The sequence below is a fragment of the Rutilus rutilus genome (genome assembly GCF_951802725.1).
Source record: "Rutilus rutilus genome assembly, chromosome: 25".
NCBI lineage: Eukaryota > Metazoa > Chordata > Actinopteri > Cypriniformes > Leuciscidae > Rutilus > Rutilus rutilus.
Window position 1 is genome coordinate 26,870,093 of NC_140229.1, and position 11,906 is coordinate 26,881,998.

The 11,906-nt window shown below is 37.6% G+C and overlaps 1 protein-coding gene across 8 annotated transcripts in view; it reads right to left on the reverse strand.

Moving 5' to 3' along the window:
• Nucleotides 1-9,325, reverse strand: part of ppip5k2 (diphosphoinositol pentakisphosphate kinase 2) — a 49,299-nt gene extending 39,974 nt beyond the window's left edge. For all 8 annotated transcript variants that reach the window (XM_084401473.1, XM_084401472.1, XM_084401471.1 and 5 more), the window contains exons 1-4: nucleotides 8,994-9,325; nucleotides 5,003-5,062; nucleotides 2,727-2,981; nucleotides 174-369 (exon numbers count right to left, since the gene is read on the reverse strand). In XM_084401473.1, coding sequence (XP_084257599.1) covers nucleotides 174-369; nucleotides 2,727-2,891 — 361 coding nt within the window. In that variant the 5' untranslated portion in view covers nucleotides 2,892-2,981; nucleotides 5,003-5,062; nucleotides 8,994-9,325. The remainder of the gene's footprint in view (nucleotides 1-173; nucleotides 370-2,726; nucleotides 2,982-5,002; nucleotides 5,063-8,993) is intronic.
• Nucleotides 9,326-11,906: the final 2,581 nt, after the last annotated feature.

An 11,906-nucleotide genomic window follows, 5' to 3' on the forward strand; every position in this document is an offset into this window, starting at 1 on the left:
TTTGTAAATGTTTAGTTTTATTAACCAGTAATTTACATAATTTCGGAACGTAATAATAAAATTATACACTGATGTTTTTTTCGTAGTCAGATGTGAATTATTTAATGGAAAATACTGTACTAATTATTATTTGTTAAATCTGTTACACCAAAAACCGACATGATGGCACACACCTTTGGAATGGAAAGAGATGAGGCAGTCGCAGAGCGGCCAGTTTTCCACCGGCTCGTTCAGAATGACTTCCTCTTCAAGCGTAACCACAGTGATGTATTTGAACAGACACAGTCTCTCCAGGATCTCCTTCATAGGCTTGGACTTTGACTTCTTCGACATGGCACAGATACCCACCACGATCTGTCTCTCTGGGGGCTGCAGATAACACACATGCATCTCAAATTATGCTCTAAATAGAAGATCAGTTTTGGCATACCTATTAAAACTCATGCTAGAAACATTAAAGGGATCTTATTCTAGAATATGTTGTTCTTTACCCTTTTGAAATTAAAGTGTTCAATACAAATACTGAAAAATAAATCACCACAAAGGATGCTCACCCACTTCATAGCAAATGATCAAATCACAGATATGACCCAAAACAAATTTAATAGCTGAACATTCTAGCTTCATGAAACATCACTCAAAGTAATTCATTTATTTGAATTAATGACATATTGTTTGGACATATAGTACTTTGCAGGACGGTCTCATTATTTTTGTTGTACAAATATTCATATTATCACAGAAGTACTGGGATAAAAGTTTATAGTTCAGATATAAACACTGATGTCTATGTTAGGATTAGGTGATCAAAATAGACCAGAACAGAAATCACCTTTAGAAAGCAACTTGACGCTTCAAATAAAGATTGTACCGATTACATCGTCACACCAGTAGGTGGCGACAAGAGACTGTTAAAAATGTGTCATTGAATCATTCATTCAAGAGATTCGTTCAAAAACGCTGATTCATCCAGTAATGAAACAAGCGAAGTGTTTATGAGTGAGTCAATGAATCATTCATTCAAACTGATTTTTAATTAGATATTTTTTTAAATAGACTGCAGCAATCTACATTTTGTCAGAACCTCTAGAAAATTACGTTATCTTGTTTAGATGTCTGTTCAGAATCGTGGGCGAATAATGATCTCTTTTATTTATTTTATTTTTACAATTTATCCAGAATCGTGCCGCTCTACTAAGGCCAATCTGGTGCACAGGATTCATCATCAATGAGCTGCTCGAGGAGAGACTGCTGGGACAGTCCAGGCACAGGATGGGTCTGTCTGGGTCGCTTGCACCTCTAATGCACATCTGTACCATTCTCGCGTGTCCCACTACATATTATTTATCTACTTGTGTGTTCTAACATGTAGCTAAAGTCTGCTTTCATCTGACAACTTATAAACTTAAACAAAATTGAAACTCAAAAAGAATTATGATTAGCTTAACAGAGATATTAAAGTATATCCTGATATTCAATGTAGGAACTGTTGCTTAAATGCTTCTCCCCTTAATTTATATAGTAGGCTACTAGAGACAATTTTCTATGAAATAGCCTACATAGGCCTACACTTTATTTGCTGAATAACTGGCTTGAAGATGACGCACGAGCTCAGTCTGCAGGTAGAGATGGACTGGGGAGAGACGCACACTTCGATTAGACTAACACATGCAGCATCTTAAGAAAATGAAACGAAATAAATGAATAAATCAAGCCTTTATTACATAACACTAGGCTATATCATACAGCATTCAGAAAAAGAACAGTTTGCGCTCCTAACTGTAGGCTACGTTCACACCGCCGCCGACTTGAGCTGCAAAGAAGCTCTGGCCGCCCTGTCAAGGACGCTTGTCAAAAAGTACGGGGAAGCTTGTTGACTCTTTGGCCGCTCTGACGTAGCAGCATTCTGTGTTCCATCATGGGAGAAGAGAAGTGTCACACCATGAAATGTAAACAGAAAAAACAAGCAATACATTGACACTAAAAACCTCTTATAATGACAGCATTTTTATTACCGTTTTGGTCACATTTGGTCGGGGAAAAAAGAATACTTAGCTATTATTATTATTATTAATAGTGAGTGCGCGCGCGGCCGGGGCTCTCTCTCTCTCTCTGCTCGTTCTAATATATGCCCTGTCAAGCGCGCCCTGTTAAACTGACAGGACTTAAAAACACATGCAAATGATAAACGTCCACTCTATGATGGTTAAACTGTGCAATTAATCCGATAATGATAGGAAACCCAGCAGCGGCCACACCCCCCCGCACCCTAGTCACGTCTATGGCCCAATGACGCTACGATGAGCATTTACTACTTTTAAAAAAAGCGGGTCAGGAAGCGGGTCGGGTACAATATTTTCTTTTTTCTTTCTTGCGGTCCGAGTTGCGGGCGGGTTAGTTGAAAACGTCGGTCGGGTGCGGGTTGTTTATACATTGACCCGCGCATCACTGGTGCCTTCAGGGTTATGGTCTCTGGTTTGCTGTCAGTTGGCCTTTACTACTGATAATGTTGAAGGCAACAGGAACTCTAACTTTTTTTAATCTAAATGCTCAGATTAAATCCTCGGTTTTCCTATCAGTTCTAAGAAAGACTTTTACCTTTAAAGAATAAGAGGTTAAAGAATAACAACTTTAAAGGAGTCAGATTAACTATACTGGAGTCTATAAATAACTGATATATCAGATCTGTCAGCAAGTAAGGCCAAAGGCATAAAAATCTCACATACCGAATCATACTCTTCATCATCGTCTCGCTCTTCATCCTCCTCCTCCACGTTCTCGTACAGGCAGTCGTAGCCGAGCACTCTGCCTGGATCCAGCAGCTCGTCCGCCTCTCCATCATCAGCTCCCACGAAGAAGCGCGGGTGATCCAGGTCCTCGTGCACAGACATGTTCCCCACAGACAGCTCTCAGGTTAACACGGAGATCCCGCCTCACAGGCCTCGTCCTGCTCCTCACAGACACTCATCTTCACCGCCTCTCTGGAACACAGCAGTTTCAGGACAGTTGTTTCTCAGAGGACACGCACACACACTGTAGAGGTTCAGGAGGGACAACCGGGGGCAGTGAACAGTTTAAATGGGGGAGTGAGTTCGCTATTCTGACTAAAGTAATATTACAGTGACAAAAGACTCGTTGTGTTCAGCAATTTTAACTAAAGTGTTTACTTGACAGCAGCTCTTGCAGTGTTGCCATGTTCACTTATTAGAAGTGTTTTCGGGCTTGATGTTTAAGCTTACCTCATACAGCAATCAAGTTTATGGGGTTATTAAAGTGCGGGTTGTAATATTTCAGCCTTATTTTCAGCATAAAGCATTTCCATTTATTTCTGGGGTTTTTTATGGACTTGTTTGCTGATTTCTTACCAGATCTGGCAACACGAGTCGGGCTCTTAGCGCTTTCCCTGTGATTTCTTGCACCGCACATACAGACAAGAGATACATCTCTGATAAATGTTATTTTATAAATGTAATGTTATGTCTTTCTCTCGATGTCCGTCATTAACAGCTAGTTGTTCAGTTGGGGTCTGTACACTGCAGAGGATTTTTACATTTTCGTGAGATAATTCTGTAGTAGAATGCGGTTGTCACTCCAGTAAATTACTGAACAGAAAAGGATTAAAGTCCCTCTGTGGTGAAAACCGAGTTTTTAATGTTGTTTATGTGTCTATGTGGTGTTTGTAATGTGTTTTAAGACAAACCATGTGTAATGGTCGACAGCATTGCTGAGTGTTTTCTCCTTAAAACTGCAGTGAACCAAAGACCGTCTCAAAAACACGCTTTGAAATCGCTGGTGTTTCTGACGTCACAAACTACCTTGTAACCAATCAGATCAACGTGTGATCGTCAACCAGTGGATCTCTGAGCTGAGTGAGTGGAGGCGGGGCTCATTTGCATATTCATAGAACCACGCTTACTAAATGAGGCAAGGGTGTCGAGTTACATTCAAGATATTTTAAGGCAAGAAAGAATTTTTTCCAAGAAAATTCAAGGAAAAAACGTTTAAATTGAAAGCTGCAGTGTGTACGTGTCCAGAGAAGCCTCTTGTGCTCAGCATGGCTGTATTTGATACAGTAAAATATTGTGAAATTCATACAATTTAAAATAACTGATTTCTGTATGAATATTTTTAAAATGAAATTTATGTTTGGGATGGAAAAGTTTAATTTTGACATTGCTCATACTTTTGCTATGTACTCTATTTGGTTATTAAAATATGAGCGTCAATGACAAATTTAGTGTCTAGTATCCACTTAGTAGAAAATATATTTTCTATATAGTTTAAAATGTGTGCAAACAAAATCTAATTTCAGAAAATGATATAAGTGTACACATCTTATTCATTTCCACAAACCTTTTCTTTTTTTTTAACATATTTTTCAAGGTAAAAAGCATTTTCACAAATATTAGAATTAATACAAAATATTTTTATTTAATATATTTAGGCTAATATTAAATACATGTTTAGGGAGTCAGACCATGTGACACTTTACTACCTAAAATACCATTATCTTATCATAAAAGTCAAATTATCTGAAAAAAGTATCTGATAATTCTGTTGCATTCTACAAAAAACAAAAACACAATTGTCTTTTTTATTGACCTTGATGCAGCCGTGCGGCCGTCTTTATCACAGGAATATTGTATTAAAGTTACTGTATGCATTAATTGCACTTTTAAAGTATTATTTGAATATTATTGTTCATGTCCAGGAGCTGAACGCACTCAAGACAGTGGAGCTGATCGTGGACTTCAGGAGGAACAGGACCTGAGTGGGACACTCACATTAACTCTACTCAGCTGAAGCTGTGTTCATCTATATTTGTGTGTTCAGACACCTGGAGTCTACAACAGTCAGGACTGCAGAGAGGATTACTGTGTGTGTCCTGTTATTATATGTGTGTACTGGAAGCTTCAATACCACGGTACATTCCTTGTGTGTGCAATAAAGCTCTTTCTGATTCTGGTTTTGAATGTGATCGACCCTGACACCAGTGTCTCACCTCTCAGATGTGTCAGAACAAGCCCAGAAGACCACAGGTTCAGGGTTAGGATCTATTATCCTGCAAAATAAACACAACTTTAGTTATTTGTTTCTCAAGTAATTAAAAGTAATTAAAATAAAAACGAAAATTAACTCTCCTCTTCTGTGTATGGTTTTATTTCTTATACAGAATACAAAGATTTTATGAAAATTATTTCAGTAAGTAAATGGCGACTAAACCGTTGATGCTTGGAAGTAATATGATTTACTTTTACTCTGCCTATGTGATATTATTTTCCAAATGTTTGCCGCAGAAAAAAGAAAGTCACACACATCCAGGATGAGGCATGTGTGAGTGAATCATGAGAGAATGTGTGTGTACTGAGATTACTTGTAGATTACACTACACACAGTTGAAAGAAAGACTAGGACACACTCACACACACATTCCCTCCCGCTCTCGACTACATTTGTCACATGTACACTACACATACTGTACGCTAACATATGTGTGAAAGCTAAATATACTTCAGGTTTCAGGGGTTTCTGGGGCTTCAACTTCTGGGTTTAAACACACAAGGTTTGCGAAACCAGATAAAACCGCTGCAGACTTTCCCACAGATGACAAAACTGGATTGTTTCACACAATTTGCTCATATTTTGCTGACACTTCTCTGAAGAAACACACTGATGATTATGAACAGAATGTTTCAGATAAGACAAACATTTGACCCTGTTCACCGCACCCGAACAGAATCTCACGACTAAGAATCGAGGTGAAGTGAGTTTAAAGGATCTTTCACGCCAAATGAAGAAGCAAAGCGAGCGGCAGACGAACGGTCCTCTCACACTCATTTAAAGAGCAAATAAACATGAGGCTGAAGGAAAAGCTGAATCAGGGCAGCACAAGAGCACAAACACACACGCCAGATCCAGTTTGATTCACGACAGCCGCAGAGATTTCACGACACAACTTTGGATCAACACACGAAACTTTCACACACTTTCCTAATATTGTAATGTTATCCTTATATTGTAATCATTACAAGCACATTTTGTAATTGCTGCTGAACACTTTCACTGCGTTAGCTTAACTGAACTGAACACATGATGTCACCCGAGCACATAAATCATATTTTATTAGCTGTGCATTACTTTGACACACTCATCTCTGACTAATGACAGAAAACTTGGAAATTTTCTGTAAAGCTGTTTTGAAACAATATGTATTGTGAAAAGCGTTATACAAATTAACTATTTCAGGTGCGCTGAAAACAGTCAAAACTTTCACAATTCTACTCTCACAGAGTGTTTTCTTATCGCACTTATTTTACACATTTTGGCAGCCCTGGCTATTTTATAAAGGAAAATAATACAAAGAGAATAAATGAGAGATGTAAATGTTTAACTGTGGCAAAACTTTGACTGATTCCGGTACATGTAAATATTACAATATTAGAAACAAATAGAAAGCAGTTTTAAGGGGGTTGTCAATGTTGTCAATGTTTAAGGAATATTTTGAAGAATATTTAACTCGCTAATCAGGTTATGCCAGTATTTCAAGGTACATGTACATATATAAGTATATACTGTAAATACATGTGTGTACATGTATAACATTGCACATTCTTGTTCCTTATACTTTGAGTTTAAGAAGAAGTGCAATGATCAAGGTCATTCAAAGTTCCACTTTTAGAGTCATAAATTATAATAGGAAGGGTTTAAGTCTCAGTTCTGGATGTGTTTTAGGTTGTACATAAGCAAGAGTAGAGCTCATACAGAAGCTTTTAATGGGGGAAAGAAAGTGCCATTTTTACAAGTCCTCATTCTGAGCTAATACAGATGTTATATAAGCATAAAAATAACAAACATCATGAACAGTATTTTACAGTAATTATGTTTATGATTGACATACAAGAGCTTATGCTTGTCAGCAAGGTCTAAAACTGTGGTTTTCCACATTCTTCAAAATATCTTCTCTTGTGGTCCACAGAAGAAAGTAAATCAAACAGGTCTGGGATAGGTTCAGGTTTATGAGGGTGAGTACATGACACATTTCCCTATACAAAGACACTGTGCCTAGAAGTGTTAATTATTATCCTATAGATCATGTGTTTTCTGCTCAATGAGCTCAGGCCGTCCTGAGCCGAGATATTCTAGAGCTGCACGATTCACTGTATTTTAATAGCTATTAAAAATAATGACTTCGTTAAGATTTCATTAGGATAATGATTTCAGCTTCTCTTGATTAATTAAAAATAATTGTCTCGATATTACCCGCTGGTTATTTGTCCTGAAAATGGTTTGTAAAATTAGTCATTTATTGCATTAGTAAGTAAAGCTTTATTTATACAGCACCTCTTAAAAACAGTGTTTACAGAGTGCTTTACAGAAGAGAAATTCACAGACAACGTCATACACACATAGGAATAAGATAATAAAATGAAATACAATAAAAAAAAATACATAAAAGTCTTATTAACTAATATCTAAAATATCATGCATGGAAGAGCATCGGTACCAAGCCTCCACTAGCTTTCCTGCTTAGGGTCCCAACATGGCAACCCAGCGCACTTTGGGCTGCAAACAAGCGCTGATGAACTGAACACACATACAAACATGTGTGTTGAAGTTTAGCGATGTGCATTGTGAAATTCTGCTGGAAGTGAAGTGTGACAGCCATTCTGTGTTCCTATAGCGATCGAGCGCAGGTGAGAGCTGGACAGCACACGCTGCTATCTGTGTTTAAACCAATCTCATTTAAGCCTGGCCAGTTTAAACATTTGAGCGCAAGAAGATGTGAAAGAGAACTTGCGTGCGCTGTGGAAATGTGTGTGTGTGTGAGAGCTGCGTCTCAGACAGCGTGCAAATATTGATTTTACTTTCGAGGCTTGCGCTTAAACCAACAAATTCACACAAAAATGATGTAAACACACCCGTCTTGGAGAGTATCCTAGTCAGACAGTCAGTGGAGAAAGACAACGCATGTGTACAGTATCAGTTCATCATGACTTAAAGTGACAGCAGCCTAATATTCCTGCTGTGTTTTTAATGTTAATCAAACAACAAAAGACAAGGAAATCACTCACTGCTTTTGATTTAATGGCTTTGTAACTTTAATGAGGATTAATCTTTAATTTATACAGTCAAATATGCAATGTTATTTTACACTTGATTACTTTATTCAATTTCTGATCCTGAAAACTAATGTTAGACCTCCCTGAAACACATGAAGCACTGGTTATTTTATTGTATCTTTACACTATTGTGTGTATTTGTGCTGTTGCTTGTACTTTTAGAGAAGGCTTATAATATGAGTCTTTCTCGACTTGTTTTTCTGTATGTTATTTTATTTTATTGTTTTGATTGGTGTTTTTCTTATTTATGTTTGTACAGCACAATGGTCTGACAGTTGTATTATTGTGCTTTATAAATAAATAAACTAAACTATCCAAAAGAAAACCCTGCCAGTGATCTGAGACATACACAGAGAGAACTGCCATAATCCTGGGACATCTGTCACTGACACCACCTGTCTGACAACACACACAACACCACATGACACACACACAACTCAGCAGCAGACTGGACAGACCTCACACACACACACACACACACACAGCAGGGGCAATTCAATTCACCACAAAACAAACAAGTGTCAAACACCAGCGCTGCAGTCCGAGAAGCACCACAACGCCTTCGGTGTTCATTCATTATAAAAGGAAGATATTAAACTTTGTTAATATCTGATGGATCAAAGTCAAATCAACACAACAGTTTTAAAGCCGGTGTCGTGTGACTGACAGCATATATCTGTACTAACATGACGAAAGTGTGATATCTGTTAAAATGCATTAGTATGGCAGTATGACATGAGGTCAGTCAGGTGCAGTTTGACGTCTCACTTCAACCAGCTAACAGTTAACGACTCTTCCTGCAGAAATGATGTGTCAGACACAACACATGCATGGTGTTAGAAGTGATGAACAGCAAGGAATTTATATTCTTACCTGCTCTAAAAGAGATCGAAGTGAAAGCGGAGGTTGCGAGCTGCTATGTTGGCTATCTATCACACACATAGAAACACTGAATGAGGAGAGCTAACATTAGCATACATGCTAAAAGCACCCGCAGCAAACATCATCATCCTTCAGCTAACGGGCACACAGAAATGAGCTCATTCTGGTCTTTTGCGGGCCTCTAAGATTCTCCATTAACGATGTATTACAATCATCTGTGCAAATGTTGTCTGAATTTACTCCAGCTTAAGCTTTAAAAGTAAAAACGCTAGTCGAGGAGGGGAGGCGTCAGCCGTGACGTCACGTAAAGGAGGAGGAGCTACGGTGACGATGTCCAATCAACGGCCGCGTTCAAACTCTAACGGGCGTTTTTTAACCGCTTAACCTAAATTCACAGTTTTTAGTTTACCTGATACTTCCCCATTCCAAGCCCCCAAAAACAGATATGAAATCAGTTATGTGCGCCTTATGGTTTATGAAAGCCCAAAAGACAAGTTTCACTTAGCGAATTCAGCCGTTAGGACATTCAGACTGTCTGTAGTAAACATGAATTCTTTTGTACTGCAGTTGCACACTTCTTGTCATCAATATTCAACATAAAATTGGTCAACACTGAGTTTTGTCTAATATCCAAATCCAAGAGGAAGAGCAGGAGACAAAAATAGTCTTTCAAATTCAACAGGTTTTTATATTAAAGCAAGGCAATGGAAAAGTACTGCCTCACTTCTTCCTGAGAGTGCTGGTCCAGACCATGAATAGTTGCTGTTTTCAAGCTAAACAAATACAGTGGAGCTGTTGCACAACCATGCAGTGTTTGTCCTGATGTTGGTGGCTGACCAAGACTGTCCTGCTTGGTTGACTGTAAGTAGGCCAGTGGTCAGCAAGCAGTGTTGTGGGACAAGCATTGTTTTCGCTTGTGTACTTCTAAATTTAGCACTTAAAGGAACAATTAATGATTTTAACCATATAACATGGTCACTTTCTCATTTCTTTTGCCCCTTCTGTTGAAAATACAACTGACAATTTTGATTAGTTATAGGTAAGTTTTATTATTAATCAATGTCATTTAAAGTTTTAAATAACAAAAGAAAAAAACATTAAAATGGGTGAAATGTGAATCGCAGTTTATTTATGTCACGTTCTATGGGTTTTAGTTCTCTCAGTTTGTATGTTCCTATTTGCTGTTTAGTCCCTGTTTCCTTCGTTCCCATAATTGCTAGCTTGTTTAATTATGGTCACCTGTGTGTTGTTTAGTTCCTTGTTTATTTTATTTTTGTGTGTTTAATGCCCTCAGTTACCTAGGTTCATTGCTGAGTATTGTCTTTACGTTTGGATGTAAAGTTGTTATGTTCGTTTTCTCCTTTGGACTATTAGCTTTTTGATTCTTATTAATACAAGAAAAGAGATGCATCCAGATTCTCTTCTCCTCAATTCAAGAGACAAAATAACTGTGGTTCATAACATTTTCTTAATCTTCACAGAACATGGGTGAAAACTGTACAGTGATTCATTTTACATGCACATACATGTCAAAATGTGGATCTGTACACATATCAGAAGCGTGTGTGGTTTGCAAAACAAAAACATTTAGAGATATGAAAATAAAGGGGGGAGGGCATAACCATTAGCAGTGTGTACAATAACAGGGATTATTACAACGGCTCTTTCAATGTTACTTTGAAAACAAAGTCAGACTCCAAAAAATGCACACAGTATTGTAGACAAAATTGTACATGCACTGTACAACTGCTAAAACAGAATTAATGTAAGAAAAGTCAAGGGCCAAGTGTCCAGTTAAGGGAACGCTAATAATCAAGGACTCAGGTTGACAGATGGTTACTTCAACCAACTTTTAAAGCCAAATAAATGAACATGATAATGCTGTTTTTGGAGTTGTTTAAGAATCCTCTGGTAAAATATGAAGAGATATCATGGTTAAATATTACTCATAGATTAATTGATTTCGTTAACTGCAACACTGCTTCAGTGTTACTTTTACTCTTTGTATATTGGGACTGTATCTGATGATGAGGTGTGCTGGTGAAGTACTGGAGTAATGACGGCGCAGCCACAATAGCACCTCAGTGCAAGAATGTTTATTTACAGTGTCCGTAACAGTCCCAAAAGTGCACAAATATATTAACAAACAAAATGTTTTTTAAAAATGGGAGTAAGTACACATAATATTTACATATACAGCTCTTGGCTGAATTTCCTTCTATAAAAAGAATCACCACAACACTCCAAAATAGCACTTGCAAACCAGCATCCTAAGCTGGTCCCAGTGTGCGAACCCATTTATGCTGCTGGTGAACAGAAATGCTGGATTATTCAGCAGATGGTGTTGCCATTCAGCGTCACGACTCACGAGTCTGTTCTCTGGTGTAGCAGTAAGGACGAACAGATTCTTGAGTCACGGTGAGTGAATGAGCACATGCTCCAAACTGGTGGTTTTATAAGGGTTGCAGTGAGTGATCAGCATTATGTGATGGCCTCTATACACCTGTATAATCAGGTCACTACAGCACCTCATTCTAAACCTCTTATCAATACATGAAAAAATGACATCAAGAGTTCAAAAATAAAAAAAAAACAAGTTGTGATATGTCTTCACAATCATTAATCTCTCTAAACATAATAAAATAAATGCCAGCCTTTGGGAAAAGAGTGTATAATATTCTCCAGGATCCACAGCATAAAGTTTCACCTTTGCTGTGAAATACTAAATGCACCATCTTTGGAAGTAAATAACCACAAAAAATATTATAATTTATAGTGATAAGCCATAAAATGACATTCCCAGAATTCCCTGTGTGTGACACTTCACATTTGATAGTTTTTAATTTTATGCTTCTTAGTTTTTCTTCTTCTTTTTAACAATGTTATGTTGTTAAACTACTGTTT